The sequence below is a fragment of the Megascapheus bottae genome, chromosome 2 (genome assembly GCF_031878675.1).
Source record: "Megascapheus bottae isolate mThoBot1 chromosome 2, mThoBot2.hap1, whole genome shotgun sequence".
Classification (NCBI taxonomy): Eukaryota; Metazoa; Chordata; class Mammalia; order Rodentia; family Geomyidae; genus Megascapheus; species Megascapheus bottae.
In genome coordinates, this window is record NC_143510.1 from 19,367,635 (window position 1) to 19,393,966 (window position 26,332).

General features: G+C 36.2%; 1 protein-coding gene across 12 annotated transcripts in view; it reads right to left on the reverse strand.

Moving 5' to 3' along the window:
* The window catches only part of Tbc1d5 (TBC1 domain family member 5), a 429,644-nt gene that overhangs the window by 81,887 nt on the left and 321,425 nt on the right, over positions 1–26,332 (reverse strand). For all 12 annotated transcript variants that reach the window (XM_090321955.1, XM_090321903.1, XM_090321894.1 and 9 more), the window contains 2 exons: positions 17,370–17,512; positions 4,103–4,209 (listed from right to left, as the gene is read on the reverse strand). In XM_090321955.1, coding sequence (XP_090178081.1) covers positions 4,103–4,209; positions 17,370–17,512 — 250 coding nt within the window. The remainder of the gene's footprint in view (positions 1–4,102; positions 4,210–17,369; positions 17,513–26,332) is intronic.

Below are 26,332 nucleotides of genomic sequence, written 5' to 3' on the forward strand. Positions count from 1 at the left end.
ATTCACAATTAATTCATTCATTCAAGGAGAAGCAAGGGTTAGGCTGCTTAAATCCTTTGCAGTGCTAAAATTATGTGTATAAAGGAAATATAACTGTATTATTTCCTGTTACTATTTATTCCATAATGTCTGAAGGTGTGTTAACAGGCTTTTAGATAATTCTGACACAAAGAAAATTAAGAAACTAGGTGCTCTAAATTCAATTTGAAGAGCTAATTCACCATCTTGATTAAAATGGTAGCTAAAAAAATACACCATTTACTATGGCTTTTGTAGAATGTTGAGAATTTATCTACCAAAAAGTGGTAGATAAATGGGTTTACCTACAGATAAAGAATTGGAAGCATAATTCACTTCTGCTATTTCTCAGTAGCAAAAACATGTAGAGCACATAGGTAAGTGATTAAAAAATGAGCAGGGTCCAAGTTAAGGAGAAATAACGGGTAAAATATTTTGAGAAAAAACAAGGTTCTGTGCATATAAACTCTAAAGTGAAGGAATGATTCTGACTGGTCCTGGAGATGGTTTCATAGAAAAGGTAGACTAGATACTAGGAAGGAGAAAAAAGTATGAGGAAAAATAAGGGTCAGAAAGCCAGCTCGGAAGCTTAGATGCTTTCTGACCTTGAACCTTAACAAGTCCCCACTGAAAAAGAGAAAAGATGGTTTGCCTTATTTCATGTTAAGCTAGTCAAAATGCTTGGAAAACTATAAAATCCAATTCTATTACTATAGTTTAGAGACTTTGTTTTAAGTCTGTGCAAGTGGGAAGTCTTTCTACAGTAAAGCCCATCACTCATTTATAAAGCAATTAAGAGTTTGGTGTTTCAGGCTATAATTGTAGAATACATTCTCAGCTGGGCAACCTTTACAGAAATTTAGTGATAATAATAGGGCCAAATGTTTTTCTGAAAGCTATGAACTTACTATGTCTTAGAGTTCTTGTTTTATTTTTATTTTATTTAGTCAGTCAGCAACATCCAGCATTGTTCCATTAATCTGGGATGCAAAAGAGTATCTTTATGTTAATTTTAAGGCAACAGAATAGATGAGACAGAGAAATGTAAATTAATAAATTAAAAAGGATTACATTCAAATATTAAAAGAATAAGGTAAAAAACTAAAAGAACAAAATTAGCTCCTTTTTACTATGTATTTTTAGATATTGTTACAAGAATAGGAGACATACAAGTCTATCTAAATACGACTTTTTTTGAAAAAAAAACACACACACATACATCCACATGTTTTAGAATAGGTAATAGGATCTATTTGCTCATCCCAAACCATCTTCTAAAGATTAGGAGTTATTAGTGGACATGACTAGCTCAGAAATATAAAGACAACCTATAGGAACCACCATTTTAATATTAACTACTATTTTCCTACACAAGATGCAGGAAGTGTTTCTCTTTCCCCTCATTTTCCCCTACTTTATTCTGTTAGGTGAAAAATAAATTATTGCTAAAAGTTCTACCTTGTGAGACTCTTTATGCAACCCCTGAAATGTTTTTCATAAGAATTTCAAGGACCTGTGAAACTTGTGGAAGCCAAGGCAACCCCTCAACTATCATCCAATGACATCACTTCAGATCTCATCTTTCTAAGTCTACATCACTGAACTTATGTGCCCACATATTTTGAATCAGGAATGATTCAAGTACTTCATGTGTTTCACTTATTGGAGTACTAGCTGTCTGTCTTTTTAGATGATATGAGTAGGGCTGGCAGAATCAACTTTCCCTGCCATTTCCACTTGGTATAAATGGCTTCTATTAGGAAGACCATTGATGGTCATTACATACACTGAAAACTGTATTTGTGTGTTTCTATAATATAGGTAGGTGGGCTTGCTTTCTCTTTTTTCCCAATTGTGCCTTTGTAGCACTGAATTATGCCCTGGTTTAGGTGTCTCAACGGAAGCAACTTTACCTAAGCTCCACATGCTACTTTTAAAGATCAAAGCTCAGTAACATGACTTCTGGATAATGAGGATGGTTGGCAGCCATACTTGAAAACTATGACCACAATTTCTAACACTGCCTTTGTAGAACTCTACACTGGTAGCACCTAAAAATTTACTAAGTGATATGTATGGAAAAATTATTATAAATGATTAAATATAACTACATTTTTCTATAGAAATCACCATTCCATAAGCTTGTTCTCATGAGCCTTGTAAATATTCCTCATCTAATCTAATTGCTTTGACTTTCAAAAAAGGTTTTGGGGCTCCATTTTGAACCATTACATTGATTAGGTTTTTACTTGGTAAGATTTTGAACTCAAAAGGTAGGGAATTCCCTTTTTTAGACACTCATATGATAATCAACTAAATGTAAGGGCATTAGATTGTTCTAATAAACACTGATGAACTAGTTTTAAAGAAACTAGATAAATGAGTCATGGGAAGATTTAAGCTAGGGAAAAATTACTAAGATCCATAGGAATTTTATATTCATTTCTTCTTTCAATTAAGCCAAATAAATCACAATAAGTAGGAAATTGAGATCACTATTTTAGTACTTTTTTCCATTCTTTGACTAAGACTTCTTAATTCTGAGCAGATGGAAGGTGTCCTATGTTTGTGTACCAAAGCTTATGCTTCAATGACCAACAACCCAGTCCTCTTTTATAGCTATTTCGTCACCTTTTTTTCCCTGTTAAAAGGTACATTATAAGCAAGGCATTGGTCGCTTATGCTTATAATCCTACTCAGGAGGCCGAGATCTGAGAATTATGGTTCAAAGCCAGCCAATTAACTGGAAGTGGAGCAGTGGCACAAAATGGTAGAGTGCTACCCTTGAGTCCAAGAACTTAGGTACAATGCCCAGAACTGAGTTCAAGCTCCATGACTGACCCCCCCCAAAAACCCAAAAAAACCAAAGATATATTATACTATTATACTCACATAACTTACACATGCATATGCACATTAAAATATAAATATGGAACTTTAGGTTTTTATAGTTATACTACTATGCTCCACTAGAAAAAGTTTCTTAAAATCAGAGAAATGATTACATTTCTGATACTCAGTGAGATCACTTTATGTAGGAATAACATAGAAGTTCCAATTTCTATAGTAAACAGAGGTAGGAATGAGGAAAATTCTTCTAAGTCGAAGTAAATACAGAATATATTCAAAGGTTGAAGTCAGCAACCAAGGATAGGAAAGAAATCCTTTAGAATAAAAATTTATATTAAACTTGGAAGCCCAATTGATCAGACAGAGCTTTGGCAATGCAATTCAAAGACAGACTGACTGACTGACTCAGACAGTTTGACAACTGCCAACATGACTGTTGGGAGGATTGCCAAAAAGCCAAAGGCTGGGATTACCATCCAATGCCTGGCATTCTGACACATGTATCTAAAGATTTCTCTCTTCTACTCCATCCAATATTTTTGTTTGGCTCAGAAGTAGCAAGGATTCACAGATCTTTAAAAATCATTAAATGTTCTTATTTTCAAGAAATATAACATAGTTGTAAAAAAAGACACTTTTTCTGTGAAGTGTAAAGAAAATTTCGATAAATCCTTTTACATTCAAAGAAATAAGTGTTAAATCTGTTTAAATCTTTATTAAATCCTTAATTTTGATAGTCTTCAAAATAAGAACTACATATTCATAATATGAAGTAATTTAGTATTTCATTGCCTTATAATAGACCTAGTCTTTTGTATAGACCTACTTTCTTAATTTTCACAGGACCCAGAAGCTCCATTTGGCTAAGTCATCTCTTATGAGAAGAATAGTTTAATCTAAAAGAAGAGGTAGTTATTCAACTGTTTCCGTAAGTCATGTTGAAGGCAGTAGGAGAAAACACCTTGTTGAACGACAGAAAGATGTGTGTTCTATTTTTTTTTCTATTTACTTACTTCACTTGCTAAGTTGTTGGCCTATGACATATGGTGGATTTTGGCCTGCAAAGTTTGACAAAACTCTGCAAAGTTTGACAAAATTCTATAATACGGAAACTTATCTGTCATTAAGCCAATTCTATATTAGAATTTCTTACAGTGCATACAGATACAGAGAAGTTTATTTTATATGCAAGGAAGTCTATTTTTTAAGTATGTTTAAAAAAATAAAAGCTTACCTTTGGATCTCTAAGGAATAGAGCTTTAAGAATCAGTGAGTGTACATCCCCGATGAGTGGGTAATGCATTAGAAGGCCCAGGCAGGTCTGGTAGTTACTGGAAATCACTAAAATTAAGAGGGGATAATAATTCAGATACAATACTGTTTAAGGTATTTTTCATTGGGAATGTAAAAAGTATGACAGCATCAAAGAAAACAAAAATAATTTGCTGATTTGATAAACGTAAGTGAAGAGAAGGATCGTTACCAAACGGCCTTGGAAGTAGCATATTGCATTGTTAACTACAATTTAATAGTACTTTCCTCAGGGATTGTCAGAGAAAGAACTTCAGATACAGTTATGTGTGAATGTCTGCAGTATAAATAAATGTTTGCAATATAAACAAATTGTTACATGCATGCATATTACCACCATTTATATAGCTGTCTTCAGTTTTGCTCCTTAGGAAGTAGTAATAAAAACCTTATGAATGGGAAAGAACCAGTTAAAAATTCTCATAAAATAGTATTTACCTTATTAAGTTTCATAATTTACATGTTACATTTACTCTTTTAAGTACATAAATAGTACATAATTCAAAATTAAATGAAGCATAATTTCCTACAATTGTTTTTCTATAAGTAATAAGAATTAGAGAGAATAGGCAGAGACATTTTTTCTTAGAGAAAAACAAGTCAAAATCTTCAAAGATAAAATCTGTGTTCTATAGACTGTCATTTCATTTTTTCAAGTCAACCTAATTATAAGTGCAATTATTAAATACATCTTTTCAGGAAGGGCTGGGCAGATAGATGACTTTATTTCTTGGCAGTCTGTCTGCTACTGTAGTCACAGTGTGATCCATTAGTAAGACTTGTTTTGTGAGCCCAATGGCTGCCTCCTTCCACAGCACTGAATATGCAAGAACTTTACAGCTACAACTTCTGTATGTATAACTGAATCTATTTTATTAATCAGTGACTTAAAAAATGTTCCATAGGGTCTGAGAGTTTGGCCTTGTAGTAGTGTTTGCCTAGTATGCACAAGGACCTGGGTTCGATTCCTCCATACCACATACATAGAATAAAGCCAGAAGTGGTGCTGATGCTCAAGTGGTAAAGCTCTGGCCTGGAGAAAGTCCAAGGACAGTGCTCAGGACCCCTGAGCTCAAGCCTAGGACTGGCAAAAAAAAATGTTCCATAGGAAAATAGCCATGTATTAAATTGAAATAAAAAACAGAAAAGCAACTATTTGTAATCAGAAATACCATTTGTTTGGTGGAGGAGGGAAGTGAGGTAGAGTTGAAGCATGGCCCAGCTGGTAGAGCACTAGTCAGTGAACAAAAGTGTCAGGTACTTGTCTCACAACAACCACTACCACAAAGAAATACCACTGATTCTTACAGTTTTTTTCCCCTGTTGTTGGAAAGGCCATTTTTGGTAGCTTCCTTCCTGAACCTTTCCATGAGTGTTATGGGGAAACAGAGAGAGAACTGGGCAAGATCAATAGTTACAATCAATGTAACTGACTACTGTATCATCTTCATTTTCCATTACTGATCTGACAGCTTATAATCATCATCTGTTTCATTTTTAAAAACACTCTTTTACTACTTTTTTATTATCTGTTCAGACTCTTATTTTTTCACATTTCCATATTTATATTCAGCTACATTTGTCTGTTTTTTGTAGAAATTCACAAAGCTGGGATACAATGATGATGATGATGATGATTATTATTATTATTTGCCAGTATTTGGGCTTGAATTCAGGGCCTGTGTACTATCCTTGAGCTCCTTCTTGCTCAAGGCTAGCATTCTACCACTTGAGCCATAAGACCATTTCCAGCTTTTTCTGTTTATGTTGTATTGAGGAATAAAACTCAGGGCTTCCTGCATGCTAAGCAGGCACTCTACCACTAAGTCATATCCCCAGCCCTACAAAATGTTTTCATATTCAGTTTCCTTGAAAAAAAAACCAAGTAAATAAATCTTAACCTCAAAAAGTACTTTGTCAAATACTATAATGATGAATATATACTAATAACTAGCCAAGAAAGAATTCCAATATATTTTATAGGAGAAGCAGGAGAGTTTTGTAGAAAGGGTTCTGGCTTCAGTATTTAAAGATATAAAACACTGTCTTACTAGTTGAAAACACTGAGATTTTTTTGTTGTGGTAGAATTTGAAATTCAGAAGTCTAGCCTTAGGATCTGTGCTCTATGTAACACAAAGTTTTGAAAAGATATTGTCTTGAAACTCAAATGACATAAAGGATGCAGACGTCACCTGTAAAGTCTATTTATATTAACACACTTACGTAGTAGAAGTAGTTTGGAACATGGTTCTTAGAACAACGTGGTACATTTGAAGGCATCAGAACAACAATCCTATCTTATTATAACTTCATAGAACTTCTGAAACTATAATTATTATAAATACATAAAAAGCCAAATAATATAGTAATATTCAGCTTACAAAACAAAATAAATGAAGGAGCTCACTTTAAATAAAACCTATTCATCTACTTGATCAGTGCATGAGATACACATTTCCTGAGCATCACCTAAGTACCAGACATCCAGAACTATGGTAGATACCATCAACAATGATATAATAGCAAGGAAAGCATTTTTAGAGAATCTTTTCTTAAATTTTTTTTTATTGTAAAGTACAGAGGGATTACAGATATATGTCAGGTAATGACATATCTTTTCTTCCTTCCTTCCTCCCTCCCTCTTTGTCTCCCTCTCTCTTTCTGCCAGTCCTGGGCTTGAGCTCAGAGCCTGAGCACTGTCCTTGGAATTTCTCAAAGCTAGAGCTCTACCACTTGAGCTTTAGCACTACTTCTGGCTTTTTTCTATGTATATAGTACTGAAGAATCAAACCCAGGTCTTTGTGTATGCTAGGCAAGCACTCTACCACTAGGCCAAACTCCCAGCCTCGAGAACATTTCTTTTTTGGTGTCACTTCTCTAGTTTTCTCCCTCTTGAACCCTCTCTCGTCCACAAGATGTATAGTTCATTTTGAACATACTGTCTAATATCACTGCTACATTAGTTCACCATTCATCCCACCATTTCTGTGCTACCCCTTATCTTCTCCATGGAGAATCTTTAGTTTCCATCTATATATGTTAAGTATTCAATCCTTTTTTTAAATATATCTTTTATTGTAATTAATAAAAGGGTTACATGATATTTGCCAGATAGGAGGTGCATTAATTCACATACATTGATACCCTTTCACATGTCTTGGTACCCATTTCCCTCCCCCCCACCCCCACCCCTCATCTTGTAATAGGGTTCAGACAGATCTACATTTTTTTTAATGGCAGATTTTTATGGAATAATCTAGAAGGTTCTTTCTGTTGTATTAATTCAAGAATAGCAGGTAGTATGACATGCTGGAGGAAAAAAGCAAAAAATTTAAAATAACAGGTTTGGTATCTACTTATATTTGTCACAGGTTTGCTTATGCTGCAAAAATAAAATAGTGAAGCTACACTGAAAAGCTGACTCTAGCAAGGTAAAAGCAAAAATGACTGGCACCTAGGAAATCATAATGGATTTGGAATTAGAAGACCTATATAAGAATGTTGGTCTAGTCACATAGGGATGTGTGAATGTAGGCAAGTTGCTTACTTTCACTGACACATATCTTTCTCACTTGTAAAACAGACACAGTACTAAAATGGAGTCACTTACGTTAAACTCTAGCAAAATGGAACAGGCAGGCAAAGAAGGCAGGGACTTTGGCATATATGCCTGTAACAGGAACTAGTATAAAGGAATTTCCCAGCCAGAAACTTCTAGTCAAGCCATTTCTATAAAGCCCTCTGAGCAACAACCTGTACCAACAAAGAAAAAAAGTCATCACCTGCAACAAGTCCCTAAAATAAACAGGATTTGTTCCAAAACAGCTACATGGATTTCTCTTTTTTTGCCTTTAAAAACATTCCGTGTACCACACGCACAGCATAGACCTATGGTTTGTTCCACGTATTCCAGGCTTCAGCTGCTTGCTATTTGTGTGGGGATGGTGGATAGGGGGAGGTGTGTTACTGGGCCTTGTGCTTCCTAAGTTGGCCCTCTATCACTTGAACTAGGCCACTAGCCTTGTTTCTCATTTTTGATATAGAGTCTCACTTTCTGGCTAGGTGCACACCTGAGCCATTACCTATTTACTTGAACTTTCTTCATTTGCTGTAATCACATGCACAAGATACTCTATCAAGCTTCCCTTCTATGGAGATTGAGTCTGGTAGACTTTTCTACTTGGGCTGGTGCAGCACCACTATCTTCCCAATCTTAGCCTTCCACATGGTTTGGGATGACAGGTGCACATATCTGTACCCAGCTATAGGTTGAGAAGGGGTCTCACAAACTTTTGTTGTGATGTTGCTGGCCTTAAACCACAATCTTCTCAATCACAGCCTCCTTCATAGCTAGGAATACAGGGGTAAGCCACTGGTACCCATTTTGCTATTCTCGAACCAGTTTTGAAAAGTCTGTCTCTCTACTGTTCAGCCTTGGTTGAGAAGACAATAATGCCTATTGTGTTTATAAGGCTTACACACAAAGGTGGTACACCTGCTAGGTAATAGATTGTTTATAGCTTCCCCAGTAGAAGAGAGAAATCAGTAAACTTAAGCAGAGAATGTGTCTGTTTTGAGGAAATTTAGAGCATTGGACATGGGGGACTTTCATTTAACTCACAGTTAACTATTCCTACAGTTGTAATCTACTTTTTTTTCTAAGTTACCTAATTTCATATGGAAAAATACTTTTTTTTTCCCTCTGACCAGTCTTGGGGCTTGAACTAAGGGCCTGGGCACTGTCTTTGAGCTTTCTCAAGGCTAGCACTCTACCACTTGAGCCACAGCACCACTTCTGCTCTTTCTGGGTTTGTGGTAGTGAGGAATCCAACTCAGTGCTCCATGAATGCCAGGTAAACACTTTACCAGTAGGCCACACTCCAGGCCCCATGAGAAATACTCTTTTAGGTTTTTTTTTTTGGTGGGTCATGAGGGTTGGTCCTGATTTCTTCAGCTCAAGGTTAGCACTCTACCATTTGTGATTCAGTGCCACTTCCAATTTTCTGGTGGTTAATTGGAGTTAAGATTACCATAGATTCTGGTACCTGGGATGGCCTTAAACCATGATCTTCAGATCTCAGCCTCCTGAGTAGCTAGGCTTACAGGCAATACTTCTTAAAGGAACAATTATGTGACCATTTGCAATATATTTTGTAAATATCATAGAGTTTTCTTAATTCCTTGTACATGCTATATATTATCAACTCTCTACTAGAGATGAGGATAAGCAGTATGGCCAAGCCATAGGGTTGCTGAAGGGACAAATCTAGGGCTATAGAACTAGAAGTCTTGCTTTTCACTTCAGTATAACACACACTTTCCTGCATGCTTAGAAGAGAGCAGCACAATTGGATCTACAACACAAGTCAAGGTAGGTTATAAATACCATTTCTAAATACTAACTATGTTTTATCATAGAGAAGCTTGAAACAAAAAAGATAATGGGGAGGGGGCAGGAGGAAGGAAAGCAGGAGAAAAACATGAGAAGGGATATCAATGTACAAGAAGTAATGTACCCATTACCTGATGACTGTAACTGTAACCGTTCTATACGTTACCCAGAGAATAAAATACAATAATGAAAACAAAACAAAACAAAAAGAAGCTTCAAACAAACACTAAATAAATTCCTCAGGTTACAAGGCTTGGTATAGTAAATATTCAGAAAAAATGTAAATGCTTATATTTGCACAAGAATTGGGCATCGAGAAAAAATAATCATAGATTAAAAATAAGATTAGAATATTCTCAGAGAATTATGAGACTCTTGAAATTTGCTATTTTGCACTGAAAGCAATGTCAGTGTCTAAGTCTGCAAGGTGATGGTCATGCCTATGACATTCAATAATGCTCCTTTCTCAGAGTAAACAGCCACAGCAATGCTTCAACTATTTAAAGGCCTTAACTATTATAACTTCATTAGTATACTATATAGCTGGGTACCAGTGGCCCTCACCTAGCTACTCAGGAGGTTGAGATTTGAAGTTCAGGGTTGGAAGCCAGACTGGGCTGTCTGTGAGACTCTTATCTCAAATTCTTCCAGAAAAACAGAAGTGGCACCATGCTCAAAGTGATAGTGCACTACCTCACTATCTTGGAATGAAAAAGCTCAGGCATGAGACTCAGATCTTGAGTTCAAGCCTCACAATAATAACAACAACAACAACAACAACAACAACACCCCCACACACAAGAAAAAGGGTAAAGAAAAAAAAGATAAATGGCAATAGACAACATGAGGTTTCAAATAGACAAGTAAACAGTGGGGGTGATGTAGGGGAGAACAGAGATTAAAAGATGAATATAAATAAAACCATGGCTCTCTTCAGTCTCAGAGAAAGCTGAGTACAGATGGTCAGATTCTCTAGAGAGTGAGAAGACCTTCCTTTGCTTTTACTTTGTTCTTCTGAGTCATCTTTGGTCCCTAGGGGCTTTCAAAGTACCATGAATCAGTACAACTATCACACTCACTTGGAACACTTACATTGTCTGGCAAACACTGTTCTCTAGAAGATTGTGTGTAGAATCATGTGGAACTTCTAAATCATTTATAGGAAAGAGAGTGGCATTCTGCTAAAAAAGAAACAAACAAACAAAAAGGTGGGGAGTTTGGCCTAGTGGTAGAGTGCTTGCCTATCATGCATGCATGAAGACCTAGGTTTGATTCCTCAGAAACTACATAAATAGAAAAATCTGAAAGTGGTCCTGTAGCTCAAAGGTTAGAGCTCTACTCTTGAGCAAGCCCAAGGACAGCACGCTCAGGCCCTGAGTTCAAGCCCCAGGACTGGCAAAAAAAAAAGGTACTTACCTTTCCCTTAATCCTCTCCTTTCAACTTCTTTCACCCCTTGATTCTGACTACCAAACAATTCACACTTTTTCTTTTTGTCACTGTGTGTCTGTGGGTATATGTGTTGTACTGGGGCCTGAACTCAGGGTTTGGGCACTGCCTGAGATTTTTTTTGCTCAAGATTGGTACTCTATCATTTGAGGCATACCTCTATTTTGACTTTTTAGTGATCAGCAGGAGATAAGCGTCTTATGAGCATTTCCTACCCCAAGAATTGCTTGATTCTTTGTAGCCTCTTGAGTAGCTAGGGTTACTGCAGTGAGCTACTGGAGCTGGTTCATCCTTTGTTTTTCACTTTTATTTTTTAAGGATGTGGTGCTACTAGGGTTTGAACTCAGGAACTTGAATCACTTGAGCCATAGTTTCAGACCTTTTGTGTTTTAATTTGTTTTAAAGTATTATTTCTTGTTTTGGCTTTGGTTTGTGATCCTCCTGGGATCAGAGGCTGTGTTACCATCCCTGATCTGTTTGGTCAGATGGGGTATCACTAACTTTTTGCCTAGGGCTGACTTTGAACTATGATCCTCCTGATCTCTACTTTCTAGGTAGTTGGGACTATAGCTGTGAGTCACGGCAATGGTGCTCATTCCCATTGATTTGTCCTTTATTTTCTGCTAGTAGGGAGGACTGGACTCAGGGCTTAGCACTCTTGCTCAGCCTGCTTATTCATGACTGGTACTCTAGTACTTGAGCAGCATTTCTAGCCTAGCTTTTTTGTGGTTAAGTAGACATGAAGTCTCTCAGAGTTTTCTCTTTGGACTGGCTTCAAACTAAGATCTTCTGATGTCAGCCTCTGAAGAAGCTAGGATTATGGGCATATACCACCTTCCTGTGGTCCCCTTCAATACACTTGAAATGGAACCTATTCTAATCAGAGATTGCTCTACACAATCTCACTGTAGATAAGTTCTATTGGCATACTCAGTGTTGCAAATTATTTGGTAAGAAGTAAGGAAGCATCCCAGTGTAGAATCAACACTGGTAGCTATAATGTGAGCCCAGGACAATGAACAAATTCTGTAAAAGTAAAGTCAGAATGACAGTGTATAGTTGTAGCTATGAATATTAATAAAGCTAGTGAACTCAGTACCCAGGTTCCAGAATTCACTTTCTCTCAAAACATTTTCCATTGATTAAATAAATGTTAGCTACCTGACTTGATCAGTATCATTTGCATTCACATAGGAAATATTATGCTGTAAATAAAAAAATAGAATTGAAAATGAAACAAGGATACAGAAATACAAAAAAAATCTGTTCACAAAAACAGAAAACAGAGGGAAAAGTTTAAAGATCATAAACAGTGGAGATAAGCTTTCTGATTATGAAAATGTTCCATTAAAATGAATTTGTCTATAGTACTTTAAGTAGTAATACAATTTACAAGACCAAATTATGTTATATGAAATATTAGAGAAAGTATTTTTTGATAATTAAGATAAACATTTAAATCAATAAAATGTCAAAATACTTTAGACATTTAGAGGTAGACTTTTTTTTATAAAGCTGTATCAAAAGTACATTGAAAACCACTTATTGTTATTCCAAGAATGAGAATGTTGCCTGTCCTCTCAGCAGATAATGACAACAAGCCTCTAGCAAGGAAGCTTGCTGCCTACAAGAACCTCAGAAGATATAGTAACATTAGGTGCTCCACTAAGTGGAACAATCTTACATCATCACACAGTAGGAGATAAGTGAGGATTGGAATAAAGGAGAAAGTTTGGGAAAAACCAACCTCCAGTAGGCTTGGAAATGGATATATTTAAGTAAGTGAAAAGAAGGGGAAGGAGGAACACTCATGTACAACTTACAGTATGGTCGAAGTTGGTTGAAATCTAAGTGGGAGAAGATGGCCACTCATAAGCTGCGACAAGGTAACAATTCATGATTACTGCCACATTTCTTCCCTCCCTTTTGCTTTATGAGTATACTAATAATCCCTATATTTTCCACAGTTCTTGGGGAGAAAAGTTTGAAATCAAGGCATTGACAGGACCTTGCTCCCCTGAAATGGTGAAGGAGGACTCTTTACTACTTCTCCAACTTTTTCACTGGCATCATTTGTTCCTTCTTGAGGACACTTTCTGCAGTCTTCTGAGAACCGAAAATCTTTGTCATTCTTTGGCTTGCAGATGTTTTGTTCTCATCTTTGTCTTGTTTTCTGTCTCTCCCCACCCATCTGCCTCCCTTGCATAATATTCTGCTTTTTGTTCAGTTGCTGGTCCTTGGACTGCAATCCTCCGAAGACTACATAGCTAGCAGTACAGTTGGGAAGCATTATGCCACCTCATTTGTTGAGATGAGGTCTCAAGAATTTTGGTTCTGGCTGGCTTTGAATTATGACCCTCCTCATCTTTACCTCCCAAGTGAGAAGACTTGCAGATATGCCCTATCATGACTGGTCCAAGTTTCATTTTTCATTTTGTTTTGCTATTGTCAGCACTGAGGGTCTCCTTCCTAGATCAACAACAGGTTTTATTCCTGTACTACAATCTTTCATACTCTTCTCACTCTTTTCTGTCAGCTCTGGGCTTTATTTCCTCAATTATTCTTTTTTATTTTTAATGGTTTATCATGCACTGGGACCTGTTATAGATGTTGGCAGAGAGCAGGAAGACAAAGAACTAAGTCCTGTATCTCACTAGAAATAAGGAGGGTGAAATGTGTATGAAAGGCAGAAAATAACCAAGTTGAAGCTTCAAACAAACAAGATAATTTTTCTTCCTAGACCCCAGCCATGGAAACAAGAGGAAGAACTAGTACTGACTGTTGAAGTAGAATTTCAATGAGTTTAGAAGCCTTTCCATCAGTGTCTCTGTCGCTCCTCTCTGGGGCAGCAACACGGGAACGGGGAGGGACACACAGGGCCAGCCTGTAGTCCCCCCGGAGCCGAGCGAGATGGTTAAGTGTCGATGACCCAGCGCCCCCCCCCCCCCCAATTACTGGGGAAGAAAAAACCACGCTGAGTCAGAAGCAGTGTTAACCATGAAAGCGCATCAGATCTCTCTGCTGATTTCTGCTGATCTGATCTGCTCTTCTCTCATGTTCTCTGATGCTCTCATGCCTTTATTACGTCAGACAATTAGTTATATACTGTTGGGGTAGGAGAAGGTGGGAACTGGGAAGCTAGACAATAGGAAGAGGGCCTCTGTGCTACCACTAAGGGTCGGGGTGGGGCTTTCAGGTACTGGGCAGGACAAGTGCAGGAAAGCTCAGGAGACTTGACCTGCTGGGAGACCCGGGAAGCTGCGGGGGGGGGGGGGGGAGAGGGTTCAATCGAGTCACATACACAGAGATGCCTTAAGAGAGGTATGCAAGGAGTGAATGCCTGGCCAAAGCCCTTTAATTGCAGTTGAGCCAGAATCAGGCCTCAGAGATGGAGGTCAGGCCCCAACAAGTCTCCTGCTTCCAATATGCCCTAGAGTTATTCTAAACAGTGTTTCAACCATCCTTGCCCCTGAACAGCCTTCAAACTATAAATCTTCTTTCCTATTTTTCTATCTTTCTTGGAAAACCACTGCATACAAGCCATTATGTTGTTTTTTAGGCCACCCTTTCAGCTAAAAATGCATGTAAAATACAACGAAGAGATAAAGACAAGCCATTATACAAAAGCTTAATTGTCCAATCACTCGGTCCGATTTGCTTTTTCACTATCATTCACTGCATCCATTCTAGCAAAGATATATAGTAACTATGGCTCCACAGTAACAAGCTCTAGTGGAATTTTCTAGCTATATATTACTGTACCTTTTCTTCCTACAGGGCTCAGTATAATTATTTGAGGTTATAGTCCAAGCTGGTGTGCCTCTATGATTCTTAAATACTGATGGTAAATGTAGAATTTCTCCTATGTCCACATTCTCTTTATGTACTCATACATTATGCTGTCTAAAGAATTTTTAATATTTGATAATAGAAGAGAAAATTAATTAATTGCAAAAGATGTAAACTAAGACTGTTCCAAACAAAATAGGATAATGTGGCACTTTTTAGCTAACAAATACTGGCTGATTATTTGCGACATTAAATCTATAGCATAGATACCAACCATTATTTTCCAAGTCTTTGGTTTATGATTTCATCCATGTATTTCAGACACAGCATTCTCAAAATATTACTAAAACCTTCTGATCCTTATACTTCCTAACCAGTGACTCAGATACACAAGCCTCCAAATAGGGGACTGATGTAGATTTTCCATTTTTCTTCACCTTTTATATTTACTAACAAAAGGCATACTGAATTTAGCAAGGATGGTTTCTCAAGTCCATTGTTGATATGACTACTGTCATATCAACTATGTCTGATTCCTTGCTCCAGTCCTGTCTTCAAGATCACTTCTATACTGCTGCTAGAGTGCTTTCAAATATTTCTACACTGAATGTTTCAATAACTATTGCTTGTAGGTTAAAAGTGTTTATTCTGATTCCTTCTGTTCATGTCTTCAGTCTAATGATCTCATTCATTTTTTGTACTTTACTGTTACAAGTAAATTGTGGAAATACATGAACACATCCCAAAGCAGCTTGTCAATCCTAGGTCTCTGGTATTATTATTCCTTTGGCATGAAATGAGTAGCCATTATTTGTCTACATCAACACTGTTTTTTCTGTTCTCTCACAGACTGTCCAGAGGGGGGCTCAGTGCTTCTCCTTCAATTTTTATGAAACCTGCCCTCTCAATCACAGCATAAGATACATTCATTTATCATTATTTATGTTAGTCTTCTTGGCTTCTTTAGGACAGAAGCAATACATAACAAAGATTCACTCTAACTTTACAGATTTAACCAACAAAATTAAAATGTTTGGCTAAATTTTGAAATGAATGAACAGCTTCATTACTACTTCACTCTCCCACATGTGCCCATGTTTTATAAAATCATCAGTGGAAAGATTAAAAATGTGTAGGGGCTTCAGCTGCCAAAAATTTGCCATGTTTTATGAAATTAAGAGTAGATTTTAGTATAAGAGACAGGATGATTAAATTAAATATATATGAGTGATGTGCCAAAGATATGAAAAGAGCAAATTGTTAATTGTTTAAGATTACAGAAAATCTGAATATATTTCAACAGTTGTTTAACTTGGAAAGTTTTGTGGAAAGATTATCCAAAAACAATTTAAAAATAAGTTTCTTATTATAATACTTAAAATTTTAACAAACATAACTTTAAAGGGGAGATTAGTATTTACTATCCAGTATTTATCATCTGTACCCAAACATCCCTTTCTATTATCCAAAGGTCTCTTCTTATGTTTTCTATGCTCGTATGTGATTAGGTCTGGCTGTAAAAGAAGGAACTTTCACTTTGTCAAAACCCAATCACAGGAGGAGAAAAGCAAAAAAATAAAATAGAATTCCTGAGCAATCTGGAAAAAATTATTGAAGACAGATAAAATTTTAAAGAGTACTAGTGTTACCAGACATATTAAAAGACCATTTGGTATTTCATGAACAAATTGAAAGGCAGATTTAGCAGTCATGATTAAGAATAACTCCAATTTTTATACACATATACATATACACACACACACACACGTACACAAAGATATATTTACAAAATCCTACGATGTAACAGTTTTCTATTTCCTATACAATAGTTCTCTATTTCCTAATTCAATCAAGTAGTTTGCATAATCTTTTCTAATTATACTTGGCTGACAAATCTTGTTTTGTGAATTGTGCTTATTTTCCTGAGAAGGAAAGTAACTCAAGGTATCTTTAAATTTAAAACATGCTTTGATATTTGATATTTTTTTCATGCTGAGGACTGCAGAGCATTTGCAGGCACTGGCTTTTTAGCTATGACATGTATTCTAAGGAGGAACCTGCAGAGATGGAATGCTTCTAGCATCGGACACTATAAATTTAGAAATAAATTCTGTTAAAATATTACTGGAAAGTAGTCAAAGACTCCAGATTTATTTCTTTTTATTGGCAAGATATTGATACTATAAAAATAACTTCAATCTCCCAGTAAGTATCTCTGGATACTCACTGTATGTCAGAAGGTGGAGCTCTAAACATATCTGAAATACTAGCATTTATATATTCACTTCACAAATGTGTATAATGAGGAGATTAAAGCAGGAGTGAAGTGTTTAGGAAAATGGTTCTAAAGAATATTCAAATTCTTTCAGAATAAAATCATCCATACATGCAAGATTCACTAACAAAAAAAGATGTTTAATATTTCTTTAATTTTTATATACTTTTTATGATAAAGGTAAAAGTAGATAGATCAGATAATAAAATATAGTGTGGTTAAAAGGTAAAACATTTGAAAATTCACAATCAGCTAATCAAATGAAAGTAACATCATTAATACTCACAAGCATCTCGGATGTAGAGTAGCATGGCTATGAAGATATAGTCCACTAAACTTAGGCTAAGGCCATCTGCAAACAAGGCATCCCAGACTACCAGAAGGTCCTGCAGAGGGAATTCTCGGCCAAACAGCAGCCTCACCCACCGTCTGCAGAGCAACAAAACAAAAATTCAGGAATAGGTCTTTTGACAGTAATACAAAGAGTGATAGTTTTATCATGTTAATGTGAAAAAATAACATACATACAAAATATATTACAATAAAATTTGAGTTTTAAGTAAACATATGAAAATTTAATGTAGTATAATCTATGTTTTCAGCTTTTAAACTCATATTGTTACAGTATCTCACTTTGTTATCTGATATATTGAATTTATTTGTATTTGGTTATTTGAAATTTGATAGGGAAGGGGGGAAAACCAAGACGGGGGATGGGTGGTGGGTGGGGGAGAGGGTGATGGGTACCAAGACATGTGAAAGGGTATCAATGTATGTGAATTAATGCACCTTCTATCTGGCAAATATCATGTAACCCTTTTATTAATTACAATAAAAATTATTAAAAAATTTGATACTAGGCTATAATCATTAAACATTTTTATATGTCTAAAACAAATACTGCTTGAAAAGCCAAAAGTTTCACATTTAATAAAATTAAAATTTTTGTATTTAATAGAAGTGACAAAATCTCAAAAGGAAAAGATAATGGTTACGCAACCAACTTAGTACCTTTATGTGAAATTATGAATTAACAATACAATTTTCTAAAATTCCATGATCTGTACTGAGAGTTTTTTTGCTGTTATTTCCATTTTTATAGTATTTTAATGACAAATTAACCACTTATTCTCACCCTTTATTCTTATTTAAAATTTTCATCTAAAAATTAAATGCAAGAAATGTCAGCATGACTGTAAATATTTCTTTGTGGTGTAGATATCTATTTTACATAAAACTAGTTAGATCTAATGTTTTCAGCTTTAGAACACCCAGATCATCAAGTGCTGAGAAGTGCTTTTTATACTGAATTCTATGGCCATGGGAAAGGATAGTAATAACACTAAATAATGTTTATATGTAATTGTAGAACATAACAGTAATGTTATACATTTTCAATAAATTCTAATGAGAAATTTATATGTAGCAGTAATAGAAAAATATGAGTACTTAGATTTGGTAGGTTTTTAACTACTTATTCCTACTTTTATACAACAGTTACAATTTTCTTTTTTTATTTTTTTATTGTAATTAATAAAAGGGTTACATAATATTTGCCAGATAGAAGGTGCATTAATTCACATACATTGATACGCTTTCACATGTCTTGGTCCCCATTACCCTCCCTCCACCCCCTCATCTTGTTATCCCCCCTTCCCTATCCAATTTCAAATAACCAAATACAAATGGCTTTTTTCTATGTATGTGGCACCGAGGAATCAAACTCAGGTCTTAGTGCATGCTAGGCAAGCACTCTACCATTAGATCAAACTCCTGGCCATGAATCCGATTCTTTTTTTTTTCATATATTTTTTATTGTAATTAATAGAAGGGTTACATGATATTTGCCAGATAGATGGTGCATTAATTGACAAACATTGATACCCTTTCACATGTCTTGGTCCCCATTTCCCTCCCCCCCACCCCCACCTCTCATCTTGTTTTCCCCCGTTCCCGATCCAATTTCAAATAACCAAATACAAATATATCCGATATATCAGGTAACAAAGTGAGATACTGTAACAGTATGAGATAACCAAGGGACAGCAAAAGAGATGAGAGATAACATAGTACCTTAAGAACAACAATCATTCATTATGTGGCTTTTGTTTCTATATCCTAGAGATCCTTTCATTTAGCGTCCTACTATATGGCCTTTTGTATCAAGGTTTTGCTCTATTGCAAATCTCTGCTAGGAGAGCCCAAGGTTTCTACTGATTATGACAAATGAGGGAACTCATTGAGCCTAAGTTCCTTTGAGTCTGGCTTACTTCACGTAATATGATCTTTTCTAAGTCTTTCCATTTCCTAACAAATGGGGCGATGTCATTCTTTCTGACAGTAGCATAAAATTCCATTGTGTACAAATACCACATCTTGTTGATCCACTCATCAACTGAGGGACATCTAGGTTGGTTCCATATCTTTGCTATAGTGAATAGTGCTGCCATGAACATTGTTGTGCTGGTGGATTTAGTATGTCTTTGTTTCTGGATGATTGGGTAAATGCCAAGTAGTGGAATTGCTGGGTCATAGGGGAGCTCTATGTTTAGTCTTTTGAGGAACTGCCAGACTGCTTTCCATAGTGGTTGAATGAGTTTGCACTCCCACCAATAGTGTAGTAGTGATCCCTCCTGGCCACATCCCCTCCAGCATCTCTTCTTATTAGTTTTCTTGACCCTGGCCATTCTAACTGGAGGTAGGTGGCATCTTACAGTTGTTTTGATTTGCATTTCTTTTATGACCAGAGATGTTGAGCATTTCTTCATGTGTCTATAGGCCATTTTTCTTTCTTTTTTCAGAGAAGACTCTCTTTAAGTCTTTGGCCCAACTTTTAATGGGATGCTTGTTACTTTGGAGATTAGTTTTGGATTGATTAAATTTTTTCAGTTGTTGATATATTTTAGAAATGAGGCCTTTGTCTGTTGTATGGTTGGTGAAGATCTTCTCCCACACTGTAGGCTTCATCATTAATTTACTAGCTATGTCCTTTGCCATACAAAAGCTCTGCAGTTTAATGCAGTCCCACGTATCCAGTCTTTCTCTGATTTGTTGTGATTCTTGTTCCTTATTAAGAAAGTTTTGACCTGTGCCAAGGAGGTCTACTGTATCTACTATTCCTTCTTGTAAAGTTTTCAGAGTGTCGACTTTTACCTCCAGGTCTTTGATCCATTTGGAGTTAATTCTAGTACAGGGTGACAAAGAAGGATCCAACTTTAGTTTTCTGCATGTGCTTAAACAGTTCTGCCAGCACCACTTGTTGAAGAGGCTATTTTTCTTCCATTTTATTTTTTTGGCTCCCTTGTCAAAGATTAGGTGGCCATAGGTCTGTGGTTTAATATCTGGGTCTTCAGTTCTATTCCATTGGTCTTCAGGCCTGTTCTTCTGCCAGTACCAAGCTGTTTTGATAATTATAGCTCTGTAATAGAGTCTAAAGTTTGGTATTGAAATTCCTCTTGCGCTGTTCTTTCTGCTAGGAAGTGTTTTTGTTATACGGGGTCTTTTATTATTCAATATGAAATTTTGGATTGCCTCTTCTATTTCTTTAAAGAATGCCATTGGGATATTGATGGGTATTGTGTTGAATTTGTAGAAAGCCCTTGGCAAGATTGTCATTTTCACAATGTTGATTCTTCCAATCCAGGAGCATGGGAGGTTTTTCTATTTCCTCAGTTCTGCTTTAATTTCCTTTTTCAGGGTTTTAAAGTTTCATCAAAAAGGTCCTTTACATTCTCAGTTAAGGTAATTCCTAAGTACTTTATTTTCTTTGAGGCTATTGTGAAAGGAGTTGCTTTCCTTATTGTTGCCTCATTCCTCACACTGTTGGCATAGAGGAAGGCTGTTGATTTTTAAGGGTTAATTTTATACCTTGCTACCCTTCCAAAGTTTTGAATCAGCTCAAGGAGCTTGGGAGTAGAGTCTATAGGATTCTTTAAATACAGGATCATGTCATCTGCAAAGAGGGAAAGTTTCACTTCCTCTTTCCCTATTTGGATCCCCTTTATACTTGCTTCTTGCCTTATTGCACTGGCTAGGAATTCTAATACTATGTTAAAGAGGAGTGGAGAGTGGGCATCCTTGTCTCGTTCCTGATTTTAGAGGGAATGGCTTTAGCTTTTCGCCATTAAGTATAATACTATCTGTGGGTTTGTCATACACAGGCTTTATTATATTGAGGAATGTTCCATGGATTCATAGTTGCTCCAGAGCTTTTAACATAAAGGGGTGTTGGATCTTGTCAAATGCCTTTTCTGCATCTCTTTTCCCGCAATCCTGTTGACACTGTGGTCGTTCCTAGAAACACAGTGACAGCTCTGGGTACAGTTTGAACAAAAACGATATCCATATTGATACAGTCACATGCTTTTTAAACTCCGGGTTCTCAACCCTAATATCTCTTGGGTAAGAACTCAGAACAGTGAGGAATCTCCCCCCCACCTTTTTTCTTTTCTTTTTGTTTTTTGTTTTGTTTTGTTTTCATTTTGTATGTGTGTGTGTGTGTGCGTGTGTGCTGTTTTCTTTTATTTTGTTGCTGTTTTGATTCTTTTTTTTTTCTTAAATTGGTATCATTGAAATCTCTTATATCAACCTCTCTCTTTTCTCTATATATTATTCTTATTACTCTCATTTTTTTTTTGCCAGTCCTGGGCTTGAGCTCAGGGCCTCAGCACTGTCCTTGGACTTTCTCAAGGCTAGAGCTCTACCACTTGAGCCCCAACACCACTTCCGACTTTTTTCTATGTATGTGGTACCAAGGAATCGAACCCGGGTCTTCATGCATGCTAGGCAAGCACTTTAAACACTAGGCCAAACTCCCGGCCTTATTTTGTTAAGTTTTATCTAAGTTCATCTAAACTTTCTACACAAATACTCTACCTGTGTATCACCGTAGGTCAGTTATCCTTACACGATACCCTTTCTTCATTACTATAATATTCTTACACTCCTGTATTATTATTTTCCCACCTGCCTTGTCGTCTTTCATATTATTTTTCTATCTCTGGTCCTATGTTCATCCTTCAACTCTTATAATGCATGGATCTACATTTGATGGTTGTTGAGCAATGCTGTGTATCTTGGTGTTCAATTATACTCTAGGTCCAGAAGGACTTAAATACAATAGAGATTGGATTGAGGGGCTTATTGTTTTGGCCGTAAATTGGTCACCTGTGATTGTATTAGATTTGTATGTAAGTGTACAAAAAGAGAGAGTGTCATTAACAATCTAAAAGAGCTAATATCTATTGTGAGCCAACTAAAAAGGTTAGGTTGGTTATATCTGGAAAACTATAATCATGTTTAGTATTAATCTTGCTCCCATTTTCAAATGGGCAGAACAAGAAACTCAAGAAAAATGTCAAATCAAGGAATAGCATCTCCCACCCAACATAAACAGGCAATGGAGCAGTCAGTGGCAAATCTAGAGGAGAGCCTTCCAAGTGCTACACAAATGCAATTTATAAACATCATTAATGAAAAATGTAAAAACATAAAGAAAGAGATAAGGAAGGAAGCCATGGCTAAACAAGAGGAAACCATAAACAGGGTAAGTGAAAAAGAAGAAGCCATAAAGGAGGCCACAATAAAGGTTCATCAAAGAAAGATGGATGAATTCATAATATCCACAAATAAAAAGGTGACCGAACTCCAGCAAATGTCCAAAGAAAATAAAGCTACTGAGCTAACCACTCAAATGGAAATCAAGGAGCTAAAGAAATCCATACATGATCTAAAAGAAGAGATGCAAGGCATCAAAAATGAGCAATTAGAAGCAAGGGAGATGAAGAATGAACTAGATAGCTTTGATAGCAGGTTAGACAAAGCAGAAGAGAGAACTTCCGGGGTTGAAGATAATTTAGTTGTTGTAGAAAAAGAACAGAAAATGAGTCAATTCAAATCTAGGAAATATGAAAAAACACTACAGGAGGTCCAAGATACAATTAGGAAGCCTAATTTAAGGCTAATTGGTATTGAGGAGGGTCTAGAGAAAGAGGTCAATGGTATTGAAAATATACTTCAGGGAATCATCTCAGAGAACTTCCCAAATATCCAGAAGGGCAGGCCCATCCAGATACAAGAAGCTTTTAGAACCCCAAACAGACCTGACTAGAAAAGGACATCCCACCGCCACATTATAATCCGAACTGGATCAATAGAGGCCAAAGATAGGATCCTAAAAGCAGTCAGGGTGAAGAGAACAATCACCTACAAAGGCAAACCAATCAGAATAACCCCAGATTTCTCAGCAGAGACCACGCAAGCAAGAAGAGATTGGAATGATATATACCATGCCCTGAAGTCAAATAACTATCAGCCAGGAATACTGTACCCAGCTAAGTTCTCATTCATAACTGAGGGAACAATAAAAACATTCCATTCTAAGGAAAAGCTTCAACAGTATGTAGCAACAAAACTAACACTACAGAAAATTCTCAAAGATGTTCTACAAAAGGAAAACCAACACAAATGTAATACAGAGAAAGACATGGCACTTAAAACTCATAACATCTAAGTACCACAAAAACTATCAAGACACAGGCCCTAATGATAGCTTGTAAAAATGGCAGGAACTAATAAATATTTCTCAATCCTGACTCTCAATATCAACGGAGTTAACTCTCTAATTAAATGGCATAGATTATTTAGTTGGATCAAACAACAGGATCCATCATTCTGCTGTCTTCAAGAGACACATCTTACCCCAAAAAACAAACCCCTTTTGAAAATGAGAGGTTGGAATAAACTCCATCAAGCTAATGGCCCCATAAACAGGCTGGAGTTGTCATACTCATATCAGATAAAATAGATTTCAAACTAAAATGAGTGAGAAAAGACAAACAAGGTTACTACATACTACTAAAGGGATCTTTCCTCAAAGAGGACATAACCATCCTAAATATCTACACACCCAATCCCGGAGCTCCGAACTTCATCAAGCAAACTTTACTTTCAGTGAAACCATACATAGATCGAAACACAGCGATTGTTGGTGACTTTAACACACCACTCTCATCTTTGGACAGATCAACAAGGCAAAAACTCAACAGAGAAACCTTAGAACGGAACAACTATATAGACCAACTAGATCTAACAGACATTTGCAGATTATTCCACCCAGCAACAGCACAATATACGTTTTTCTCAGCAGCACATGGAACTTTTTCCAAACAGACCACATTTTAGGCCATAAAACAAACCTGGACAGATTCAGAAACACTGAAATTATTCCCTGTACTCTCTCAGACCACAAGGGCATCAAATTGGAACTGAACACACAACTGCACCAACGAAAACCCTGTAACACATGGAGATTGAACAACACATTGTTGACTCACCAATGGGTCATCGAAGAGATCAGAACAGAAATCCAAGTTTATGAAATTTAACAAAAAGGAGCACACAAAATACCAGCTCCTTTGGGACACAGCAAAGGCAGAACTCAGAGGAAAATTTATAGCTCTGAGTGCCCACAATAGCAAATTGGAAAAATTGCAAACCAACAATTTAACATGTCACCTTAAGCTCCTGGAAAAAGAGGAAGAAAACAACCCTAATCCCACTAGAAGGAAGCAAATTATTAAAACCAAAGCAGAATTAAATGAATTGGAATTCAAAAAACCATAGAAAGAATCAACAAAACAAGGAGTTGGTTCTTTGAAAGAATTAACAAAATTGACAAACCCTTAGCAAATTTTGCCAAAAAAAGAAGGGAGCATACCGAAATAAACAAAATCACAGACGAAAATGGTAATATCATGACAGAAATTACCAAGATCTAGAGCATCATGAGGGACTACTTCTCAAACCTTTACGCCAACAAATTTGAGAATCTAGAAGAAATGGACGAATTCCTAGCCAATATTAACATACCCACACGGAACCAAGAAGAACTAACGCAACTAAACAGGCCTATTTCAAGCACTGAAATAGAAATGGCAGTAAGAGACCTTCCCCCTAAGAAAAGCCCAGGGCCAGATGGATTCACAGCTGAATTCTATAAGGTCTTCAAAGCAGAGCTCACACCAATACTCAAGCTCTTCAACGAAATTGAAAATGAAGGTTCTTTACCAAACTCATTCTATGAAGCCAGTATAACCCTCATCCCCAAACCAGACAGAGATTCATCAAAGAAAGAGAACTACAGACCTATTTCTTTGATGAACATCGATGCAAAACTTCTCAACAAAATACTAGCCAACCATCTACAACAACTCATCAAAAAAAATTATACACTATGATTAAACAGGTTTCATCACAGGGAGGCAAAGCTGGTTCAACATATGCAAATCAATTAATATAATTCAACATATCAACAGAAGCAGGTACCAAAATCACATGATTGTCTTAGTAGAAATAGTTACAATTTTCTTAAACAGTCTATTCTCTAGTAGTTGAAGATAGTTGTGTGGTTTTGCCACACAGCAAATTTAAAATTAAAAATTCTAAATTTCTAGTACTAATAATATAGAATATACGAAATTATTTTGGAATTGGCTAAGATATTAGTTTTTTCCTATATATTTTTATTGTAATTAATAGAAGGGTTACATTATATTCACCAAATAGAAGGTGCATTACTTCACATGCATTGATACCCTTTCTCATGTCTTGGTCCCCATTTCCCTCCCCCCACTCCCATCATTCCTTTACTTTTCCCCCCCTTCCCTCTCCAATTTCAAATAACCAAATACGCATTTATCCAATATATCAGATAACAAAGTGAAATACTGTAACAATATGAGATAACCAAGGGACAGCAAAAGAGATGAGAGATAACATAGTACATTAAGGACAACAATCACTCATTATATGGCTTTTGGTTTTAAGAGATATTAGTTTTTTTGTACAATTGAAACCAAAGGTATCCATCATTGGAGCTAAAGTAGGACAAAAAATATATATCCAATACTGTATGCTAGATATTCTTTACAAGAAGGCGCCAAAACTTGATAAACTAGTTTACAATCACACATATGCATCATAGTTCATTAGCAACTCTGTTATCAAATACTCAGCACTTTATTCATATTATCAAACAAATCAACAGAATTATTAGACTGCATTAATGTATTTCGGGCTCCAAAAAATTAAAAAAAATTGCCAACTTAAATTGGTTGTTCCCCTTGATTGCAAAGAACTACTGGCCTTGCAGCAGGTATCAGAAGAACCAAGGATGGGCAAAACAAACAAGTACAAGAGTTAAATGATTTGTGTAGCATAGCAGGACTTTTAATGGACAAAGCTATCTGT